At 35.4% G+C, this 25,789-nt stretch overlaps 1 protein-coding gene across 9 annotated transcripts in view; it reads left to right on the forward strand.

The window, feature by feature from the left end:
• Nucleotides 1-629: 629 nt before the first annotated feature.
• Gcn5 (Gcn5 acetyltransferase) overlaps nt 630-25,789 on the forward strand; it is a 75,600-nt gene continuing 50,440 nt past the window's right edge. For 2 of the 9 annotated variants that reach the window (XM_076492508.1, XM_076492515.1), the window contains exons 1-5: nt 633-717; nt 1,956-2,170; nt 5,658-5,784; nt 14,779-14,924; nt 15,549-15,638. In XM_076492508.1, the coding sequence (XP_076348623.1) occupies nt 1,967-2,170; nt 5,658-5,784; nt 14,779-14,924; nt 15,549-15,638 (567 nt within the window). In that variant the 5' untranslated portion in view covers nt 633-717; nt 1,956-1,966. Of the gene's footprint in view, nt 951-1,063; nt 1,083-1,512; nt 1,627-1,955; nt 2,171-5,657; nt 5,785-14,778; nt 14,925-15,548; nt 15,639-25,789 lie in introns of those variants that run through there. The other 7 variants (XM_076492507.1, XM_076492514.1, XM_076492511.1 and 4 more) reach the window with 6 other exon arrangements.

Raw genomic sequence — 25,789 nt, forward strand, 5'->3', positions numbered from 1 at the left:
TTCTAAACAAAAAAAAATAGTGAATAAGTTTCTCTTTTCTGGTAAACTGATATATTATTATTTTGTGTGATTTGGTATTCACAACGTCATTGTTTTTTTCTTATTTTCTTCCTGGAATGAAATATTTGTTTTAAACTCAAACAGTTAATGCTAGACCACACGTCACCAAACATTGCATATAAGGGGAAGAAAAAAAAAGATGCCCTATTCTCATGCCTTCCTAGTCAGTACGTTAAACGTGTATGTCAGCCAAAAACTAATTGCAAATTACGCTTCGCTCTAAATACTTATGAAATATTAGATTTATCTGAGCAATGACTGTGTACAGTTGTTTAATTTACTTTTATACTAATAAAGTTTTATTTACATTAAATTAATAAATTTCTATTAACTAACTTGTTTTTTTAATTTTTTAAATTTTTACTTCTTAGTTTTGTTCAATACTCCTTTAATTAAACGATATAAGACCTAAGTTAGTTTGGGAACTGTAAAGACTAGCTAACAAATAAAGATATGTTTTCAGGCTTAATAATATTTTTAATAAGTTGTGGTTAGTTTTAATCAAGCAATAAAATAATACTGGAAGTGAGCAAATAGGATAAAATTATTATTTTACTTATACTTTCACCTCCAGAGATGGCGCTATATCTGGCTTAGTGTTAAGCGTACGTTGTTATTAGTTATAGTTAAGAATAACAGTTTGTACGTTATTAGGAAGTATGATTTTTCTTTTCGTATTTTTTGTACATCAGCATGTGTAATGTATCGTATTTTCATTCAAGTTTTTAATATATGATCTGAATTGAATGTCGTAGGTACAAAAACTAGTCATCAATTCATCTATTGGTCTTGGGGGTTTTGAATCTGATTTACTGAATGTTTTTATGCAGCGTTTTTTAATTTTTTTTATGACAGTGCAGAAAGCAACAGTAATGTTAACGAAGATGCCGGTAGGGTGTTTTACCGTAGTTATAAAACACATACTAGTATATTTTTTGAAACGGAAACGTAATAAATGCAACGTTATAAGTACTAAGTTGCTTTGGTGGTGGTGGTAGACTAATATTGTTACTAGTGTTAAAGTGTGTATAGGCCTGATAATGATACTGAATATGTAAAATATAAAGTATAGTAAAAGTAAATTTACATTAGCAATAGCAACAACAAAATTCATTAACAGTAACATAGTTTTCCTGTTTTTTTGTTTTCTTTTGTCTTCCTTTTAAAAGATTTAGTGGATCTTTTACATTACTTTCAGTTTACATTTTTAATATAAAATTTATTTGCATTTTATATTATTTGGATACATAAAAGTATAACAAAATGTATGGAGGTTTTATTTGTTTGTAAAGTAACTGTTATGTTAATAAATTTAGAGAGAAGCTACCATATATCCTCTGCTGGGACACAGTGGCAAGTCTTTGGATTTAAATGTGCTGAAATCAGGGGTTCAATTCCCCTTGGAGGACACAGCAGATAGCCCAATGTGGCTTTGTGATAAGAAAGACATGCTCTACCATATGCCAACAGTTTATTTTGGGACATATTAGATTTATTAAAATTTCAGAAATCCTAATTTATAAAATATTCCATCTTTGGATTCATTACTTTGTGAATGTCTTCTGTGTAAGGAAACATTTGTTAATTAGTTGTATGTACATTGTATAAGTTACTTGCATAGATTATTTTTATTTTTATAACATTGTGTATTAAATAAGTGTAATTAATTAACAGAACACTACTGTTTCACTCTGTTCATTAGATTTAAAAATAAGTTACATCCCATTGATTTCAAGTAAGTCTTGGTGAATAATCTTTGAAAGCTAGGTTTATTAAAAGTGGAGTTCATCAGAAATACATTTGCACTATTTTAAAGAAAGTTGTAAGTCCTAAAAGATGATTCATAGATGTTATTTGAAAATTATTGTATGTTCCACCTTCTGTTTCATTTTTAGGTTATGGAATAATGAATGAAAGAAACATGTCTTCAAGCAGTGGACCAACAGAGCCTTCTCCTGGCCAATCACAGCTTAACAGTCATGTGAAAAGTTCAGGAGGTGAATCAAATAGGCAGAATAATCTTCAGCGTATTGCTCAAAAAAAAGCACAGGTGAAAAGCTGGCCTAGAAACAAGAAACTGGAAAAACTTGCAATCTATTCCTCATGCAAAGTAAGTGAATATTGATAAGAACAGATATCTAATGGAGTAAATATACATTTTGAAATCACTTTTTTTAGTTATCATGTGTTTAAAATCCATAATTTTAATTGTTGTAATGAACTTTTTTTTTTCAGAAATAACACAATGAATCTTAATCTAGCAACATTGTCATCTATGTGAGAACCAACATAAAGCACAATGAGTAATGTGACAGAAAGACAGCTTATGTAGGTAAACTTTCTACCATTTAATAACCAAACTCATCCTTTTATATTCATATCTGCATATTTATGTGTTTAAACACAAGTTGCTTTTAAACAAAGTGACTAAAGGCCACTTAGCCCATCAAATGCTGGTCTGTAACAAAAGATAATCATTTCAAGATTAATACAATCTTTTGTATCCACAGCACAACACATCATTGGGCAACCTGTAATATCCCTATGCTACAGAAACCAAGCTGATAACTATGATTATCTTCATAGCATAAATTATTTAATACAAAGTATCATTATAGTAACTCATCTGTTTATTCTTTTGAATAGAGATTATTCTTTCTGAAGTAAACAAATTAGCAAGCATACACACACACACACACACACACACACACACACAAAACCACGGGATGTGACTCAAGCTATTTGAGACGTATCTAGTTGATAAAAACAAAAATCGCTTTGCTAATAGCAAATATGGAAACAGATGAAATATTTGTATAAAGTAGAGAATGTGGTCAATGTTTTATCCAATAGCTTTAATTGACCTAAGAGAGAGAGAGAATAATTCTAAGGTGGTACATAGAGATACCATCATCAGTATTAAAACTAGTGAAATGTCAACATCATATGTAGTGGTACATGGTTATATAAAGTAAATGATGTGATGCTCTGATATTCCTCACACTTATCAGTAGCAGTATGGTGTCAAGTGTTCAGAGAACTATAAACTGCAACAGTACTATAAGAAAATCAGATTTTTAGTCACAGTTGTACTGTTTGATGCTTTTATTTTTTGGTCACACATTCATTCATCAATTCAAGCAACTAAAGATTTAAGACAAAAATTAAATTTCCTCTATTTACATCTATTAGATAACTTGTTAGTAAGTCTAAAATGTCAGATTTAGATACCTGCAGCAGACAGAGCCCATTTTGTAGCTTTGTGCTTAACAACAAAACAAATTATGAGATGAACATAAAAAACAACAACAATATTTCTGCCATACTTTGAGTACTGGCTGTTGAGCAAAATTAATTAGCGAAGGTCACTGACACACACTGTTATGGATTGAAAAAGGTTTTGCACACTAATTTTCTTTATCAGTTTTGTGGTAAGTGTGATTTTTTTCATTAAAATGCATGCCATTGACAATTGCACCACTTTTCATACAAATTTCAATAAGTATAAGAATATTGGTTTCATAAAATAATGTAATAGTTATGGATTATGCATGACATTCTTTATCCTGGACTTCCTAATCTATTGTAAATCTAAGCATTTCGAAGTTATTTTATCCAGCACCTAACACTAGTTACACTATATAAATTGCTTTCCATGATGTAGTGTAAATTGCACAATTGAGATGATCAATACAGAAACTGAATATATCTACTCCAACACAAACCTAAGCAATTAACATATTACATTTATCTTGTTCAATTGCAAGTTATGCTAGGCTATTTGTTTATCATGATGTGGTTGTTGACTATTAAGGTACAAACGGTTAATACTGTCACTGTAGGATGCATGTGACTTTCTGACTGTATATATTCCAATGCAAGTCCAAGCATTTGTTATGCTATAAAGTTTTTACTATATCTATTATTAGTAACTTTGATTTGTTCTCTTTAAACCCCTCTTTTCAAGTCTGGTCACCAGGCAGGATTTCTTTTGCTAGGTTACCATCAAATGCCTCAGGGGATTGATATAGATAAATATAGACCAGATACACTAGTAGTCATGTATTCACACTTGCTACACTGCAACAGTATTTCCTGTTCCAATAATTCATAGTGATGTACAGCATTAAATTAAAACATATTGAATATTAGATTTCTCAAAGAGTAATAATTATATTGGCCAAATGTGATAAGTATAGTATGTGAAGTTTTACATATAACAGTTTCAGTTCTGTGTTTCATTATATTGCTAAGCAGGTCCAACCTGGCTAGGTATTCTCATAGGACCAAAACCAGTGCTAATTGTAATGATACCAACAGATGACCAATGGCAGTGTGATCATAGAAGCCTTTATAGTTTATTATTCGTAATTAAGACTATTTATTTTTACATGCAATAGAGGGTGATTAATAATATTTGGTATTTGTTTAAGTGGCAAACTGGGATGGGCAAAAAGTGTTTATGAAATAAAGAATTTATTACATATTTACATATCTCATATTGACACAGACTGACAGAAGGTTTGATTAATAACCCAAAATGTCTGTCTGTCTGCCTGCCTTCATTTTCATGATGTAAGATATGTCTCCCTGTGTGATGTGATATTCTCCTTATCATATTAGGGTTGATTTTAGTAAAACTTTCAACAATTTGTGTTTCATGAGCATTACTGCCATACTTACTAAACAGTAAGCTTATTTAATGATAAATGTAATAATAATAATAAAAAAAAATATTTATAAACATTGCAACTTGATGAAGTCATGTTTATTAAAAATTGAAACACCATAATTTTAAATAAAAAAACTTCAAGATAACTAAGTCTTAAGCTATCTTCAGTCATATGACTTCTGTATTTCATACTGTGTGTGCATGTTTATATATATATATATATATATATATATATATTCCTGTGTGTAGATAAAGAAAATACTTGTGCTCAATTATAACAAAATGTTATACTTTTTCACACATTTATCTAATCTTTGAACCATGTAAGCTTATTTTATCTCCAAATTATCTGATATCTTAATGAATAAATTTTCTGTAGCTTGTATGTACATATAATGTGCACATATGCTGTGACATGCAAAAACTAAATAATAAATTGTGACTATATTTATTCTGCTGTCTTTCAAGATAAATTGTACAAATCAGTTTGTTTTAACCAAATTTCATTCTACATTTGGTATCATCTTAGCATCAAAGGTTAGAGAAATCCCAAGAAAATATCCTTATGAAATGCAGGTTGAAACAATAAATTGAGACTTCTTCAACTAGGTAACAGGCCCAGCATGGCCAGGTGATTAGGGTGCTCGACTCGTAATCTGAAGGTTTTATGTTTTAATCCCTGTCACAACAAACATGCTTGACCTTTCAGCCATGGGGATGTTATGATGTGAGGACTAATTCCACTATTCTTTGGTAAAAGAGTAGCCCAAGAGCTAGCAGTGGATGGTGATGACTATATACCTTCTCACTAGTTTTACACTGCTAAATTAGGCATGGCTGGCACAGACAGATAGCTCTTGTGTAGCTTTCCATGAAATTCAAAACAAACAAGTAGGTAACTTTTTCTTTTTTTTTTTATATACAGGCAGAAGATGGGTGTAAGTGTAATGGATGGAAAAACCCCAACCCTCCACCAAATCCACCAAGGCTGGATGTTTCCCAACCACTTGCTAGTTTGAATGATCCTTGCAGGAGCTGTGGTCATGTTTTAGGTATTATATGTATTATGCTTTACTGTTAAAGTTTGTAATAGCTTTAGAGCTTGATTATCAAATCACTAAATTATTGAAACAAATGCTGACCTCCATACACACACAGCTATTTTGCTCTTGAAGTTGCAGATGTGTGCATGAGAAACTTGCATGCCACCAGCTTTGTGAAAACTTCCACCTAAATTCATGTGTGGCTATGCAAATTCACATCACTGTATGGTGGTGTATCATGCTGCAAAATCCTCTACCAATAAGAGTATGACCATCTTCTTGTGTAAAATCCTCCATTCACATTCACATGCAAGAACAAACATTCTTTTCCTCTGTACAGTAATGTCAACACATTTTTATTTGCTGAAATTTGCTAAAGAACTTTTTTCAACTTACTTTTATTGTGTTCATACATAATCATTATGAATTCACAATTGAATCTAAATTCTTCAACTTCTGTGGGTGAAAAATGTCATTTATACTGATCAGATTGCTAACAATTCTGGAAGTCCTTTATCTGAAGAAGTCTTGATGGTCATTGTCCAATGTGTATGGGGTCAATGATACCTCTGGGACCCTCTACTTCTGTACCTACCACACAGTTCCCTTCCCTTGATTTTGATACTGGTGATGAGGATGGATTTTGAATGGCTTTTTCCACCTTTATACTTTGCTTTAGGTACCTTAATGCCTTCTGAAAAACATCTAATCTTCATGTTTCCAGAACCTCATTAACCAGGTTTGAACTATTATATATTTGTCCTCTGCAACCTACAATACTTCCTTTTCCCTCTTATATAATTCATGCCCTCATAATTTTTTTTTTCCACTCTCATGTAATATTTCCATTCATGCCATCTTCTTTCTTGATCAACTTCATTCACGTAACCCCATGCCTTGTTCCCTTCCACCTGACTGATTCCTATCTTCTTCATATAGTCATTCTCCCTCTCGTTTACTTGATTCCCACCATTTGGTGTTTATTTTACCAGTTTGAGAGGCACATTATTTGTCAGCTTCCTGCTATCTAGCACCCAAATTTCCTTACTACATGCCCTCATCACTACCCTTTTTAGTTATCTCTCCTCTCTTCACCTTATGATAGAAGCTTCTCATTGTTTCCCTAACCAATTATTTGAGGAAATCAGATTTTACTGTTTTCCTTCTGTTTCTCATTCCAACTCCTCTGCCCTTTTCCTACTCACATGGTTCTCTTTTTTTTTTTTTGTTGTTGTTATGATCTTTTAAGAAGGGATATTCTTCTTTTACAAGTTAATTACCTGTTTCCTTTGTTTTACCCCATTCTTTAACAAGAAGTCTGTGGTGGTATTCCTAATTCTCTATTCTCCTTTTGCATTTATCCTAGTCTCACATTTCCACGTTTGTCCCTTGCCTAACCCCTCCTCCCACCATTTCTGTTCCAAGAGGACCTTCCAGGGAAGGTTCTGTTCTTTCAGTTTACCTTCTCTGAGATCTAAACATCCATCTATGTGTTTGCTATGCGTGGTGACCCATGAAGGGGAGGAGAGGATCCTGGTGGTTAAGGACTCCAACCTTAACACACCACTTTGGCCTCAGATTCATGTAGATGGGTGTCCTTGGGGTGGCCCCTCTTGGGTCAGTTGGCTGGTCCACTTGGGCTAAGGTCAACCAAGTAGGAGTGTTGGATTTTCTCAACAGATGTTGTGGACATTGTATCTGATGCTGGTGTTTGGAGACAGTGCTCACGAAACCCTGGCATTGCTGCAGTGTCTTTGTTTGGCACTGTAATGCATCCCCTCATAGGGCTTCATGGTTGATGGGGTTGGTGGGCACGAAATATTCCTTTTTAATTGTTATTATGGATGCTCTAAATAAAAACTTAAAATAGTGAAAAAACAGTCCATAGGTAAATGACCACGTCTTGAAGATTCTGATCATCAATCTTCAACATCTGTAACACCTGTTGTACCTCATTTTCTTATACTACGTTCTCTTTCAGACAAACATTTAGGGCAAATGTCTCCCTTTTTCATTCAGAAGGGACTAGGGAGACTTGCTGGCTCTCTAAAGTCAGTAAAGAAACTTCGCTCTGGTGACATATTGGTGGAAACATCCACATCTCAACACAGTGAACTCCTCTTGCATTCAAAGGCGATTAGGGATATATTTATTGAGGTTACACCTCAAGCTACTTTGAATTCATCACGAGAAGTTATTGTTGAGAGCAATTTAAAGAACATTCCTGAGTCAGAGATTCTCGTTTGTTTCTCCACCCAAAGAGTTTCTGTAGTAAGGCGTATCTCTACTTGCAAAGATGGAATTATGAAGCTGACCAGTGTCCTCATTCTGACATTTACATCACCTGCCACCATCAAGGTAGGTTATCTTAATTGCAAGGTATGGCCATACATTTCAAACCCTCTCAGGTATTTCCAGTTTGAGCGATTTGGTCACTTGAAGACATCATTTCGTGGTTACTTGACATGTGCATGTTGCAGTGGCAAGGACCATGATGCCTATGAGTGTGGAATGGACCCTCATCTCATTGCAATAATTGCAATGGCTCTCACCCATCCTACTTTTGTTCTTGCCCTAAATGGTTGGAAGAAAAAGAGGTGCAGTATTTGAAAACAATTCAAAACATTACTGATTCTGAGGCTCGAAAGTTGCTGTCCACCACTTCATCTCAGACATATGCTGCTGCACTTCATTCTACTACTTTAGTGGTAGTGCAGATGGATCTCTCTGTGCCTCAAAAAGAATCGTTTTTAAACCAAATTGAAAGTCTGTTGACCTCCATGGTTAAAAAAGTTGATGAATCAACTTCAACACCCATCTCTGTGCCTGACATACATTCCAGCAAACCTCAAGATTTGTTTTCTTTGGTTCTGGGTGTGGGCATTTCTATGGGTACATCTTCTTCTCTCACCCCAAGAGGCAAAGCAACTACTTCTTCATGTCCTCAGTTGCTAAAGTTCTCTTCCAACAGCAAAGACATGTCTAGTGAACCCAGGGCAGGAACCATGGAGGTCAGTAGACATCCTTTGAATAAGAACAGAAAAGAGAAAAGACATGGTCATAAACAGAAGGGCTCACCACCCAATTTGCCTATACAAACATAAAAATGGCCACCTTGATACAATGGAACTGTCAAGGTTTACGTTCTAATCTAGAAGACTTTAAAGCACTGATTGCTTCCTACCATCCTGCATGTCTTTCCTTACAGGAAGTATTTCTGAAACCTGCTGATACAGTCACCTTTTGTGGTTTTCTTTGCTGTGTGATGGACAAGTGCATGGAGGGTTGACACTTGCTTGATCAGCATGTGCCTACCCTGGCTATGCAACTCGACACGCCCTTGGAGGCCGTAGCCATTCGTGTTTCCTTGGATCGTATTATCACTGTTTGTTCTCTCTACCTGTTGCCTGAAGAGACCTATGATCAATCAGACCTTGATGCTCTCACTGAACAGTTGCTGTCTCCCTTTTTAATCCAGTGGAACTTTAATGGATATCATTCCCTCTGGGGAAGTTGATATTGATGGGAGGGGTCACTTCATAGAGCTTATGCTCTCTGATCACAACCTTTCCCTTTTCAGTAGTGGTTCTTCTACTTATTTTCATGTACCTAGTCAGTCCTTTACTGCCATTGATCTCTCAGTTTGCTTCCCTTCACTATTCTCCCACTTTTCATGGAGGATTAACAGCAATCCACAAGGTAGTAATAATTTTCCTATAATTTTGAGAGAGACTGGCCCGTGGTCAGTGCCATCTGACCCATATGCCTAGGTGGAAGCTGGATCAAGCAAACTGGCCCTCTTTCACTAACCTCACAGAACTTGATCCTGTCATTGTCTGCAAGCAGTCAATAGATGACTGTGTGGCAGCAGTAACTGATTATATAATACAGGCAGCTGCTCAGTGTATTCCTGAAACCTCGACACGTTTTCCATGATATCCTCACCCATGGTGGAATCCTGTACGCCACATAGCACAGAAGGCTCAGAAATGGATCTGGGATACTTTTTGTATGTATCTCACATTCTCAAACTGCATCACGTTTCAGCAGGCCTGTGCACATTCTCGGTGAGTAAGACGTCAGAGCCAGAAGGACTCTTGGATTAAGTTCATAACCAGTATATCTTCTACCACCAGTTCCAAAGTCATATGGGACAAGATTTGAAAGGTCAGTGGGCAGTATATTTCTTTCCCCCTCTCCCTTTTGCTTTGTGATGGCCAGGAAGTAGCTGATACCCGAAGCATTGCTGATACTCTGGGTAAAAGGTTTTGCTGGGTATCTAGCACTTTTTGCTTCTTCCTTTACCATCTTAGCCGTCAAGACTTTGGCAGAGCTATCACCTCTTTTCTTTTGAGCTGATTGTCTTTATGACGAAAATCGTCCCTTTACACTGGTGGAACTCAAACTGGCCCTTCATTGGTCTGGCAGTACATTGGTCGGACCTGATGATGTACACTTTGAAATGCTGCACCATCTATCTCCTGTTTCTCTTTCTATTCTTTTGACTGTTTTTAACTGAATATGGCAAGAGAATGTTTTTCCTGATGCTTGGTGCCAGGCTATTGTCCTACCTTTTTTAAGCCTGGGAAGGATCACAAGATTCCTTCAAACTACTGTCCAGTTGCTTTGACAAGCTGTTTCTGTAAGACCGATACAGAGGATAGTTTATGCTCAGTTGTTTGTTTCCATGAATCAAACAACCTCCTCTTTCCCACCCAGTGTGGGTTTCGATGACAGTGCTCCACCATGGACTTCCTCAATCGACTTGAAACTTCACTCAGAGAACCCTTTCTCAAGCAACAACAGCTCATATCAGTATTCTCTGACATTGAAGAGGTTTATGATACAACATGGAGGTATGGCATTTTGCAAAAGTTCCATACATATGGGTTACATGGCCATTTTTCCATTTTTATTAAACATTTTTTAATTGAGAGGTGATTCCAAGTTCATGTGAGTTTGACACTTTTCCATTCTTTTTCACAGAAACTTGGAGTCCCTCAGGGCTGTGTTCTGAGTGTCACACTTTTCAGTATAAAGACTAATGTCATCACTGAACAACTCCCTCTTACTGTTGCAAACGTGCTCTATATTGACAACTTTCACATCTCATGTCAATCGTTGAACGTGAGGTATATTGAGCTGCAGCTACAGACTGTCCTCAATCATTTACTAAAATGGGCCACAGCAAATTGCTTTGATCTCTCTCTCTCTAAAACCATTTGCATGCACTTTTGCTGCCAACAGGATACTTACCCTGAACCTGAACTTCGTATCGGTGAGGTTGTGCTGCCTGTGGTCCTGAGACAAAGTTTTTTGGGCTTATCTTTGACTGCATGCTGACCTTTATACCATACATCAAGCAGCTACAAGTCAAATGTACAAGAGCAATGAACCTTCATTTCCTCTCTTCAACCACTTGAGGAGCAGATGAAGTTCTGTGCTAAAGATATATCGTGCTCTTACTTGATCAAAACTAAACAATGGGTTACTGGTCTGTGTTTCTGCCAGGACCTTGGCCTTGAAGATGCTAGATCCCATTCATCATCAGGAACTTAGGCTCTATACCGGTGCTTTCCGCACTTCCCCAGTTCATAGCTCATACACAGACTCTCATGAACTTTTTCTACACCTCTTCCTTTTGGAACTGTCTTTACTGTATGCTTCAAATCTTCGATCCTTATCACAGCATCCCACCTGGGGTTATATTTTTCATCCTTGGTGGGCCGTGCCATTGCTCCTTTTGGCCTTCGTATTCAGATGCAGTTGGATGAATTTGGTTTGTCCTTGAATAACATTGCTGTACCCACTGGTCAGCCTATCCCACCATGGCTTATTACAATTCCCAAATGTGACCTTTCTTGAAGTTACTTGAAAAAAACAGTTACTCCTGATTAGAAGTACTGTCTGTTATTTGCTGAACATCTTTAGAACCATCCTTCCATTCCTCTTTATACAGATGGCTCAAAATCAGGTGACTGTGTGGGCTCTACCATGGTTTATTGTGGTTTGGTGGTTGTGCACAGAATCCCCTCTACAGCTTCTTTACTCACTGCAGAACTGTATGCCATTTCTCTTGCCCTGGATCATGTAGAAGCTAAGTAGTACTCAAATTGCACTGTTTATGCTAACTTGCTTAGTTTTTTACTGGCCCTGGAATTGCTTCACATTAGTTCTTACCCTGTTCTCGCCGATATCCAAAACCAACTGGCCAATTTTTCTTTAGCATCTGCTTTTATTCAATTTTTCTGGATACCTGGCCACATTGGTATTTGCATGAATGAGCTCACCGACACCGCAGCTAAACCTGTCTGTTCGGGCACTATCACTGCTGTTCCTGTTCCATGCATGGACCAAGTCCTTATTCGAGGCTTGGCCCCATGCCAGTTGGCAGTCGACTTGGAGTGAGCAACGTGAAAACAAGCTTTTCCAAATAAAACCCTCTATTGGACTTTGGGTATCTTGCTTTCCTAAGAATCAGAAAGAGGAGTTTTCTTAACTAGACTACGCATTGGTCATAGTTTTAAACACATTGTTTTTTATCTGGGAATGATGCACTAATGTGTTTTCTGTGTGACACTCAGATCACAATAAGCCACATTTTATTGCCCTGCTGTCATCATGACTCTTAACGACAGTACCATTCTAAATATGTTTTGTCTCAAGCCTTATCCATAACATTAGACAGTGTTACTGGAGATGGTGACACTGTCCACCTTAGAAATGTTTTTAGGTTTTTAAAGGCCATTAATCTTTTTAATACTATTTTTAATTTTTAATTTATAAATTAGTCCTTTTTTAATATGATTCCCCAAATTTGATTTGAAATCAGAAAATGGCTGTAACATCAGATAACGCAAAACAAGGACTGGAAAGGCCAATTTCAGGTGTCTAACACTGATCTTTGAACTACCCATTAGTCATCCAGGTGAGTTATAATAATTAAAATTTTGCTACAAGTCTTTTAAAACTTATATTAGTTTACTTTTTGAAAACAGCCATAACATCAAATAACTCCAAACCAGGACTAGAAAGGCCAATTTCTGGTGGCGAATGCTGATTTTTGAACTTACTCGTTAGTCATCCTTGCGAGTTGTGATAATTACAATTATGCTACAGAAAGTCCTTTACAACTTGTATGTATTATTGTAATTTTTCTCTTACTGTTTTAGACTAGATATAAAAATTGGATTTAATGCTATTTGTTTTTAATTAAGAAATTAAACATTATTTTGTTTTACTGTAATTTCTTTTTATGAATTTTAATAATTTTACTTTAATTTTAACTTTTTACTGCATGGTTGTGCGTACAATGATGAAAAGAGCTTAGGCTATGGCCTCCTGAGCTGTGGAGAAATGTTATATGGTCAGATATATCATCCTTCAACATGTTCTTGATAAATGAACGAGTACATGTGTGGTGTCAACCTAAAGAACTTTACAGCCCTGTTCATGATGAATCGAAATCCACTTGTAGTAAAAATGTATCTCAGGATGGCTGGTGTGGGTGTTAACACTTTTACCATCCTGAGATACATTGTTACAGCCTTAGTGCTTGGTTCCAACAGTGAAGTGTTGTAGCAGTTCTGTAACAATGCGGGATACATTTTCTTGACATTGTTTGGGGCACTCATACCTTTAGAAGGCAAGGTAAACACCAATTGTTTCATAATGGTACTGAGTGATCATCTTTCCTCGATGTTTTAGCATTTTTGTCCAGCAGAAAGGGGCATCTTTCAAGATAATGATACTCCTATCCATGATGCACAAGTAGTCACCTAAAGGTTTGAGGAGCATGACACTGACATTATCCATATGTCATAACCCTCTCAGTCACCAGTTCTGAAACCAGTCAACCATGACAATTTCTGAGACAACATTTTCCATTTCCATGAGCTAGATGTGAATTGATTGACTTTCTTGTGGAAGAGTGGTGTTGCATTCCTCCTGCAGAATTCCAGATGTTAGTAGACTCTATGCCACAGCATGTGCTGGATGGATGTGGTGACCCAACACCATATTAAGGGACTTTACATTGGTGTTTCCACTTTTTCTGGACCCCATCCATAGAGCTGATATTATAGTTTTAGTTCCAGGAGTTATCCATCATTTTTATTATCCATGACATTGTCACTGTTTTTCAGTTACTTGTATACATCATGCAGGAATTATAAAAAGTTATCAGGAAATGTAATTGTTGTTCAACATTCAAAATATACTACTATTTATTGTTTAATATGTCTGTTTTTATGATGATTTTCTCCTGTGCTTTCTCACTGACACACTATTTAGATAAATTGATATCAATATCCTAATCAGATGAGAAGTAAATTTCTTTGAAAAACATCAATAAAAGCTGAAGTCAAAAGATATTTTGATTTCTTTTTTAATATGACCTGGCATAGCCAGGTGGTTATGTGCTTAACGTACAATCTGCAGGTTGCAGGTTGGGATCCCTGGTGATGTTATAATGTGACAGCCAATTGCACTATTCATTAGTGAAAGATTAGTCTAAGAGTTGGCAATGAGTGGTGATGACTAGCTGCCTTTCTTCTGTGCAGCTAAAATCAGGGTAGCCAGTGCAGATAACCCTTGTGTAGCTTTAAACAAATATCAAAACAAAACAGTCTTTGAATATTTCCTAAGAGTGGTGAGAAATCACCTGTAACTGAAAGTACAAGTAATAATGTTTTCTCACTGCTGCTGCTAGCGTAAATATGTAGTAGTTGTGTTTATGAACAGTAAACGTATTTTGAAAACTTAAGTTTAAAAATGATCTGAAAAAAAAATAGTGTGAAATTTCTTGAAATGTTGTTTCCTTGGAATGTATAATTTAGTTTTATATATTTTTGGGGTTTTACATCTTTTTTTATAATAAACCTTGTGTAAAAAAATACAAAATATTTGTATACCTATATGTGTAAATGTAATGTGATTTGTTTTTGAGCATGTTTGAAAAGGATGAATATTAGAACACACTAACCAATACCTATCATATTGTAGGAGCTCATGTATCTCACCTTGGTCAGACAGCTGAGGAAGAGTTGAATAGATTACTAGGAATTGTTGTTGATGTTGAAAACTTATTCATGTGTGTTCACAAGGAAGAAGATGCTGACACTAAGCAAGTTTATTTTTACTTATTTAAGGTGGGTTTGTTAGAAAGATAATTTATTTTAATTTTAAAGTTAATTACCTTTGCTCCTTGTGTGAATTTATATAACTCCTGTAATGTATTTCAAAAAAAGACCTAAAACTTGACTTCTTCCAGATAGTTGACTGCCTTTCTTCAGTAGAATAAAGTGATAATTATTGATTGTGATGTAATATATTGGTACAGGATGTTGAAATTATGTAAATCAGAATTCCATATCAGTGGACCTTGGAGACTAGCCAGTCATAAGTGGAGACATTGGGGTCAAGTTTAGTTTGTACAAAAGAAATGTTTTCACTACATGAAACATGTAAGATTGATAACAGTTAAAAGTTTAAAGAGATCTTAAAATAACTTTCAAAGGGTAGAAAAATGTACAATGTCCAACATTTTTGTATGTGGCATTTTAGCAAATGTATAGTGAATGTATAAAAGTGATACGGTGAAATATGGACTGGAATAACTTGTATGTTCTATAGAGTGGATATTCTATTAATGTAAAGCACATCATACATTTATTTACTAAATGTAAACTGCTTTGGAAAAATCAGACCTTTAATTTAAAGGCTAAAACTTGGGTATTTTAATGTTGAATAGAACACTGACTTATGTTTTACAGCTTCTGAGAAAAAGCATTTTACAAATGACCAAACCATCTGTGGAAGGTCCACTAGGAAATCCTCCATTTGAGAAGCCAAATATTGCAAAGGTAAGAAAATTAATAAGTAGTATGTCAATCTAATCTGTGTTTGGCTAAAGACAAAGTACTGTAAAGTAACCGAATTTTATGAACATAAGCAAAACAAGATATCTCTTGTTAATACCCTGATCTTTATCAGCTTTTAAATTTTATGTATAAGCTAATTATATTAAGCATGTATAAATCTGGCTTTATGATTACTAGTTCTTGGTAAACAGAATGCTTTCTTTAGAGAACTTTATATTAAGACTTGTGTTTTCAAACATTCATCACACACACACACATCCTATAGTAATTTGCATTGTGAGTTTGTGAATTTTTTCCCAAACTTTTCTCATAATTTTGAAGCTAGTATGAAAACTGGGAATTGCCTGGGGGAGAAGGGTCATCGTTATTTATATGGCATACCAAGGGTGCTAAAATTGGCTCAGAAGGATACCCAGGCATGATGAAAGTCTAGGTGTATGTTCTTAAGGCCAATGAGCCAAGATTCTGCATTATCATTAGTGTTCCAAATCTCCCTTGGAATCCTGGTGAGCAATGTATTAAACTATTCATACCAACCTTCACAAACTATTAGGTTTGAAAATAGTGCATTTTCTCAGGTTCCAGTTGCACATGTTTCAAAGGGGTTTGTTTTAGGGTCCAGACCCCACTTTTGAATTGTACTTAATCAATTGGATATATAATGAGAAGCTTCATTACTATACAAAGATTTCTGTGAATTATGAGGGGGGGGTCTTTAACACTTTAGTGGAGGAAAAGTACTTAACGTTAAGCTAAAATTTATCAAATACTACTTTACTTATTTGTAGGAAGTGTAGAGACAAAGGATGCCATAGTGTGTTCTTTAGGCACATACTTGAGCTATGTTCTTAATTTTTCACATATTTGCTTTCCTGTTTGTACAAGGAAATGATATCATGTAGACACTATTTTAAATAATAATGGATTGACAAATTAGTATGCTGATATTAAATTTGAAATCGTGTTAGCTCTTTCACTATGAATCTGGTTGAGTAGGCCAAACTTGGAATTATCTTTTAACCATGAAATTCTAAACATTATAATTATGAATATATCAAGTGTAGCTTGATTAAATTTGAGTTCTTAGTAAACATTACAAGTATGTATTTTTTATAAAGTACTTTTATGAAATATTTGTGGATTTACAGTCTTTACTGATTTAGTCTGAAGGAAAAGTATATTCACGTTAAGAGCTCCTCGATGTGGATCCCTGTATGTGGTGAGGGAACCTTCCAGGGAAAGTTCTATTCTTTCAATTTACCTCCTCTGGGATTTAAACATCCACTCACGTGTTTGCCATGCATGGTGACCCGTGAAGGGGAGGAGAGGGTCCTGGTGGTTGAGGGATCCAATCCTAACACACCACTTTGGCCTTGAATTTCTGTAGACAGGCAGCCTTGGGGTGGTCCCCCTTGGGTCAGTCGGCTGGTCCACTTGGGCTAGGGTCAATCAAAAACCAATGTTGGATGTTCTCAACATTGTCGACATTGTATCTGATGCTGGTGTTTGGATATAGTGCTCACAAAACCCTGGCATTGCTGCAGTGTCCTTGTTTGGCATTGTAGTGCATCTCCTCATAGGTCTCCATGGTGGATGGGGTCAGTGGGCACTGAAATATTCATTTTTATTATTATTATGGATCCTCCAAATAAAAACTTAAAATAGTGAAAAAAACAGTCCATAGGTAAATGGCCACGTCTCAAAAATTCTGAGCAGCAATCTTCAACATCTGTAACACCTGTTGTACCTCATTTTCTTATACTACATTCTCTTTCAGACAAACCTTTAGGGCAAATGTCTCCCTTTTTCATTCAGAATGGACTAGAGGGACCTGCCAACTCTCCAAAGTCAGTAAAGAAGCTTTGATCTGGTGACATAAATGGTTGGAGGAAAAAGAGGTGCAGCATTTAAAAACAATTCATAACATTACTTATCCTGAGGCTTGAAAGTTGCTGTCTACTACTTCATGTATGCTGCTGCATTTCATTCCACTACTATAGTGGTAGTGCAGATGGATCTCTCTGTGCCTCCAAAAGAATCGTTTTCAATCCAAATGAAAAGTCTTTTGAGCTCCATGGTTAAAAAAGTTAATGAATCAACTTCAACACCCATCTCTGTCCCTTATATACATTCCACCAAACCCCAAGATCCACATCCTTTACTTCTAGGTTCAGGAATTTTTTCGGATCCATCTTTCTCTCTCAGCCCAAGATGCAAAACAATCATTTGTTCACGTTCTCAGTCTCTGGAATCCCATTCCAACAGCAAAGACCTGCTCAATAGACCCAGGGCAGGAACCATGGAGGTCAATAGACTTCCCTTGATTAAGGAAAGTAAGGAAAAAAGACGTGGTCGTAAACAGAAGGGTTTTCCACCCAATTTGCCTACATGTAAAAAAAAATAGCCACCCTGATACAGTGGAACGTTTGAGGTTTACGCTTTAATCTAGATGACATCAAAACACTGATTGCTTCCTACCATCCTGTTTGTCTTTCCTTACAGGAATCATTTCTGAAACCTGCCAATACAGGTGTTTTCTTTGTACAGAAATAACAGGCTGTGTGATAGATGAGTGCATTGAGAGGTGGCACTGTTGGTTGATCAGCATGTGCCCACCCTCTCTTTGCCACTCGACACACCCTTGGAGGCTGTAGCCATCCATGTTTCCTTGGATTGTATCATCATTGTTTGTTCTCTCTACCATCTACCAATGATCAATCAGACCTTGATGCTCTCATTAAACAGTTGTCATCTCCCTTTTTAATCCTGGGGACTTTAATGGACATTATCCCCTCTGGGAAAGTACCGATATTGATAGGATGGGTCCCTCTGTATAGTATATGCTCTTTGTTCCCAACCTTTCTCTTTTCAATAGTGGTTCTTCTACTTATTTTTATGCACCTAGTCAGTCCTCTACTGCTATTGATTTCTCACTGTGCTCCCTTTCTCTATTCTCCCATTTTTCTTGTAGGGTTGACAATAATCCACGAGGCAGTGATCATCTTCCTATAATTTTGAGAGAGACTGGCCATGGTCAGTGCCATCTGACCCATATACCTAGGTGGAAGCTGGATCAAGCAAACTGGCCCTCTTTCACTAACCTCACAGAACTTGATCCTGTCATTGTCTGCAAGCAGTCAGTAGATGACTGTGTGGCAGCAGTAACTGATTATATAATACAGGCAGCTGCTCAGTGTATTCCTGAAACCTCGACACGTTTTCCATGATATCCTCACCCATGGTGGAATCCTGTACGCCACATAGCACAGAAGGCTCAGAAATGGATTTGGGATACTTTTTGTATGTATCTCACATTCTCAAACTGCATCACGTTTCAGCAGGCCTGTGCACATTCTCGGTGAGTAAGACGTCAGAGCCAGAAGGACTCTTGGATTAAGTTCATAACCAGTATATCTTCTACCACCAGTTCCAAAGTCATATGAGACAAGATTCGAAAGGTCAGTGGGCAGTATATTTCTGTCCCGCTCTTGCTTTTGCTTTGTGATGGCCAGGAAGTAGCTGATACCCAGAGCATCGCTGATACTCTAGGTGAAAGCTTTTGCTGGGTATTTAGCACTTCTGCTTCTGCTTCTTCCTCCACATTCTTAGCCATCAAGACTTGGGCAGAGCAATCACCTCTTTGTTTTTGAGCTGATTGTCTTTATGATGAAAATCATCCCTTTACACTGGTGGAACTCAAACTGGCCCTTCATTGGTCTGGCAGTACATTGGTCTTGAACTCCGTACCAGTGAAGTTGTGCTGCCTGTGGTCTCTGAGACAAAGTTATTGGGGTTTATCTTTGATTGTAAGCTGACATTTATACAACACATCAAGCAGCTACAAGAGAACTGAACATTCTCTGTGTCCTCTGTTCCTCCACTTGGGGAGTGGATGGATGTTCTGTGCTAAAGATATATTGTGCTTTTATTCAATCGAAACTCTACTATGGATCCCTGGTCTATGGCTCTGCCAGGACCTCATCCTTAAAGATCCTGGATCTCATTCTTCATCAAGGACTTCGGCTCTGCACTGGGGCTTTCCGCACTTCCCCAATTTAGAGCTTATACATAGCCTCATGAACCTTCCTTGCACCTTTGCCATTTGCAACTGTCTTTACTATATGCTTTGAAACTTCGATCCTTACCAGAGTATTCCACCTGGGGTTGTACTTTCCTTCTTCGATGGACCATGCTTTTTCAGACCAGATAGTTTGTTATTGCTCCATTTGGCCTTCGTATCCAGGCACAGTAAGATGAATTGGGTCTGTTCTTTGATAACATTGCTGTATCCACTGGTCAACCCATCCCACCATGGCTTCTTACAGTTCCCAATTGTGACCTATCTTTAACTCATATGACAAAAGTAGACACTCCTGATTGGAAATACTGTCTGTCTGCTATTTGCTGAACATCTTTTGAACCATCCTTCCATTCCTGTTTATACAGATGGTTTGAAATCAGGTGACTGTGTGGGCTCTTCCATGGTTTGTTGTGGTTTGGTGGTTGTGTGCAGAGTCCTCTCTACAGCTTGTGTTCAATGCTGAACTGTGTGCAATTTCACATAGAAACTAAGCAGTACTCAAACTGAACTTTTTATACTGACTTGCTCAGTTCTATACTGGCCCTGGAATTGCTTAACGTTAGTTCACACCCTGTTCTTGCAGATATTCAAATCTGAGTGGCCCATTTCTCTTTAACATCTTTTTCTATCTAGTTTGACTGACCTGTATGCATATGGTTAATATAATGGTTTTATTGCATGTACTTTAGACCACTAATACTGTATGCCATGCACCAAGAGCAATAAAATCATAGCGAGAACCAATTAGTTATTTCCAATGGACCTTATCTAAACTGCTGTAAGCCTTGGTGAATTTCACTGACTTGCATTTCAAAAAAATTAATTTATGTATCTTTGAAATATGCTAATAGAACACAAAATGTATCAGTAATTAGAATAGAATGATCCAAAATTATACTAATTTATGAGGATTTCTAAGTAAGCTATAAAGAGGTTTAAAAAATGTCAGTTGTTCAGACCAGTGAAACCATGAGTTCCTGGCATTACATTTGCATTAAGTGAATTATTTTCCCCTCCGAATTCAAAGGAGTGGTTGTAAGATTGGAGATATGGAGAAAAATCTGCTTTTTCTATTGGTTATGACCATGTCCATCATTCTCATCAAGTTGATTAACTAACAATTTCAAAAAAATGGAGAGAAAGAGAGAGGTGGGGGAGCTTCTCTGGTGGTTTTGACAAATTTATTGATATCGTAATAAAGACACTAGAAGCTCAGATTTTACATTTTTGCTTACAGTTACAATTTGTGTTTGTAATTGGTTGAAAACTGCATCAGCCTATTTTATAAGTCTGGAAATTCTGAAGTGAAGAATATTTGAAATTCAGATGCATTATATGACCCACAGACATTCAGACTGAAATTGTTTTGTTTAAATCAACACTTAGTATAGTCATTGGTCTGTTACTTATGTCACAGCATTGTACAGTTAAATACAAAATTTAATTCAACAACTTTATTATGAATGTATGGCAAAAATAATTGGCATCAGTATAGCTTATAATTCAATTTTTTGATCATTCAAGTTTTAATTTCTAAAGAAGATGTTTAAATTTGTCAATCTTCACTTTTGTTCTGTGTGACATGCATGCACTCTCAGTTCTTTCCTTTAATTTGTATGACTTCATTAGTATAGCATTTACAGTAACTAACTATTATGAACACAAGTTTTAACTAATGAAAATATTTTAAATGCAGTTTCAAAGTCATAAGTGTTTCTTTGGTTGAGATATGAATGTACATTTCTTTCAACCCACAACAAAAGCCTTGCTCATCTATCCTTCGCTTTCAAGGTAGTTCTAAAAACCATGTTTTATTATTTGGTGTAGCTGCATATTTATAACAAATAAAGTTTTTTATCTATTTCAAAGTTGCATCCATGCTTTTGGGTTTGGTGGCAATAGACAGTAGTTTACAGAAATTGATTGATACACATGTAAGCAAAATTTTAAACCTATCTCTAGGTAAGGTAGAATGCCAGTTAAATTGTAGCTATTTGTACTAAGTAACTTATTTGGACTATAATCACATTTGTTTAATTTTTTAAAATTAATACATAAGCTTTTGGCTCAATTAATACAACCTTCTACAGGTGTGAAATGTTTATTGAGCAAAAAGTTTGTGCAGTAATTAGACTAAAACAAAGTTGTTGATAGTCCAAATAAATTACTTAATGCAAATATGAGTACTCACGTTAAGAGTCTGAAAAAAATATGTAGCTATCTTTGGACATTCTACTTTAGTAAGTGATGTATTATTCTTGCTCTAAATTGAATTTTTGAAAGATAAATTATTTTTTGTCTGGAGAAGAAAAGTAGCCACATTTAACTTATGTTCAAGTTAATGTTTACAGGTGTTCAGTATATTTCTATGTTCAATATATTAGTTTAAGAGATTCTACTAATGTGTTCCACCTGTGATGATTTTTTTTTCCAGAAATGAATAAGCTGTGCACACACTGAAAGCTAGGTAATAAAACCATAAAATTAAAATAAATGAGATCATTAAAAATTGGTCATTTAAAAAGGGGGAATAGGGATTTTAGAGAAATTACACAAACAAGATAAGTAACTTGAGGTGAAAATGCAATTGCAAAGAAAATATTTTACAAACAAGCCTAACATTTGAGACATATTGCTATTATTTCCTCAATCTACAGAACTCTATTTTGACTGCATGCCTAAAAGCTGTAATATTTTGGATAGACAAAACAGGGATTTGTAACCTGAGGAAATGTCAACACTACTTCAAACCTTAGGCTTGTTTCTGTAATTTTTTGAAGATCCTTATTCACACTTTTCAAATTAACAGTTTCTAATGATCTTGTTTCTTTAGTTTTTTTTATGTTCATCATGGACATAAATCTTTACAATATCAATACTGTTCTATTTAAAACAGTTTTGTTTAATGTAATACGTAGTTGGTATATGATGCTCTCTTAAGAAATGTTGAGAACCTTTGGACTGGTTTCTTGCAGAATGGATGGTTATTGCCACAATGTTATCATTAGTAGTGGTACTATATGTATGATGTATGATGATCAACATACCATGTGTTATGTAAATGCTTTTAAAATATATACAGCTACAGTATTTATACTTGGAGATTTTGTTAACACTCGGTTGGAGGAACTACTGGACAATAGCTGGTATAGTGCACGGACTGGATTTTGTAACTGTGCAAGTTTTATATATGCGTGTACAAGCTGTGAATGTTGCTAGTATTAATATCATTTTATTTTTTAAAATTATAATGCTGCAATAATAATAGCCTTATGCATTTTTCATGTTTTATAGGTGCATGCATATATATTCAATCCAGATATAAGACAATGTGTCTAAGATGTATGATACAAATAAACATTTTTAATATTTCTTATTGTTGCCATATTTCCTTCTCCTCCTCTTCCAGCTTTGAGTGGCCAGGTGATTAGAGCACTCAACTTGCAATCTGAGGATTGCAGGTTGAAATCCTCATACTATCAAATATGCTTGCCATTTCATCCATGGAAGAGTTATAATGTAATAGTCAATTTCACTATTCATTGGTAAAAGAGTAGCCCAAGAGTTACTAGTAGGTGGTGATGACTATCTGCCTTCCCTCTAGCCATACAGTGCAAAAAGGATGACTAGTGCAGATATCCCTCAAGTAGCTTTACATGAAATTCAAAACAAACAATCCTACTCTTCCTCTCTGCTGACCATAATAAGGCCAGTCATGGTTTTGCTGCAGCTGATCAGATTTCCTCTTAGAATGATATTCTACAGATTCTTTATGGTTGAAAATATGTTAATTAGCAATTATGAATTGATTATGTTAATATAACTTCCCCCTTCATTTCTGATGGAGTTTGAGTCATGACACTTCTGTGAACCTCTTCTACTGTGCTAACCTTAAACTCTGGTGGATTGCTGCTGCTGCTGCATGCTGTATCTGAAGCTAAATATTTTCTAAATAAAATATATAGCTACAAAATTTCTGCTTTTCTTTCACCTAGAATCTGCTTCAAGGATGGCTAATCTATCTGCAAGATGTATAAGTTTTGAATTCACACAGTGATGGCAATAATTCAACATTTACCATGAGCCATGATCATGATTGCCAATATGTTGCTCAAAACTGAGTTTGGTGCTATCGTTTAAACTATGGCCTAGAGATTTTTGTTGCAGAAGACAGTATAGATGTTCATATAGCATTTTAAGTATTTGTATAAAATGACTGAAATCAGTCATGAAGTGGAAAAAAAAATATGATCCTAGCACTAGCATTGTGTCTGAAAGGACAAGATTGCCCCTGTATGCAAACAAATAATATGCAACATTAAGTACGGTTGTGACAGTAAGTATATGTGTCATACCTATCATATAAGCATTAAATTACATCCATAGCTTGTATGCAGCTATATACATATGCACATAAGAGATTGTGAGACTTTATAAACCAACATTAAAATAATTGAGTGTCAGTGATTATGTAGCCACTGTTATTTGCTGAGTAGTCACATAAATTTAAAACTACCCAACAGAATGCTCAATGATTAATTTAGTACTATTTCTCAGGTTTTATTACAATACTCACAGCCATTTCTTCTGTAGGCTTGTGAAACAATATTAAGAAATGAGAAAGAACAAATGGGTGATCCCTATTATGAACCATGACTGTGGTTCATGACATGGAGCTGGAATTGTTACTATATGAAAATTGAAATATCTCGCAAAATGATGCATTCATAGAAGAAATATACTGCTCATTTTGTTTCATAATTTGCAAAACTTCATATTACTGTACACTAATTTAGCTATAATAAGTTTCAGGATAGAGAAAATAAAATATAAAGTTTTATGTTAAAAATTTGCAGTATTGATTAAGAAGTTTAGAAGTGCAAATCAAATATGAGACTATAAGATGAAAAGAAGCATTTTTATTCTTAGCATGAAAATAGCCTGGCATTCAGATTTTCTCAGCAAAGGCTTCAGTAATTCTTAGACAAATCATTAGTTTTAAATATTGTATTAACAATTGTGATGTTTTATGTACAACGTAGTTGTAATGTTTATTATAAGCTTACTAACTTTTGTGAAGATTCATTTAGTAAATTCAGAATTCTGATATGTATGCCTTCATGGTTTTCAAGGTTGATGAAATTGACTGACTATTGTATATATATGGTTAAGAATTTAAAACTTAAATAATGTAAACATTTGAATTATAAACTACATTTTCATGTTAAATTTATAGACATGCATTGATAATAAAGTTGTGTAATTAAATTTTGAATAGTTAACCAAATGTAATCTGGTGGGACAACAGCATATTTACAGACTTGCAACACTATGGACACATGAGATAGCTCAATGTGGCTTTGTTCTTATATAAACAAACAAGTTAAATAAGTTTTTATGTCACCTCATATTCAACAAATTATTGTGCATTTTGCTCACTAACAGTATGAATTTACATGTGTGGGGTGCAACCATGGATATATTGGATTATCCACTAGAAGATGTTGCAGTTGAATAAAAGAACATTATAATGCTGAAACCAACATTTTAGTAGTATTACTACTCACTGTATAAACAAATGCAATATAGTGTGTACCTCCAGTTTCTTCTGCATTACTTAGAAGAATTTCACCTTAGAGAACACTAGAATTTCTTACCATTAAATCTAGATATATAAAATTCTTTTTGTGCCCTGTGGTTTGCCAGATGATACTCAGTCACAACTTGTATACATATGCAAAATTAAGTCTTTTTAGAACCCAGTGTGGCATACAGTTTCAATTCTTAATAGCTTCAATTGTGAGCAGAGCTTTCATGGCAATTTTTGAAACTTTTTGCAAGTCAACAACTAGAGCTCTCACAACCCCCTTACACACACTTACATTCTGCCACAATGTTATGCAAAATTTTAAGTGTTTTTTTTTTGTTCCAGCCACATAAACTTACAGCCTCAGCTTTTTTAACATTAGTCTACATATTAAAAATTATGTGAGAAAAGTTAAAAATTCACTTGTTTGGGAGTTATTTAAGAATTTTTCCTGATAACTATTAA

This window comes from Tachypleus tridentatus, chromosome 3 (genome assembly GCF_004210375.1).
Source record: "Tachypleus tridentatus isolate NWPU-2018 chromosome 3, ASM421037v1, whole genome shotgun sequence".
Taxonomy (NCBI): domain Eukaryota; kingdom Metazoa; phylum Arthropoda; class Merostomata; order Xiphosura; family Limulidae; genus Tachypleus; species Tachypleus tridentatus.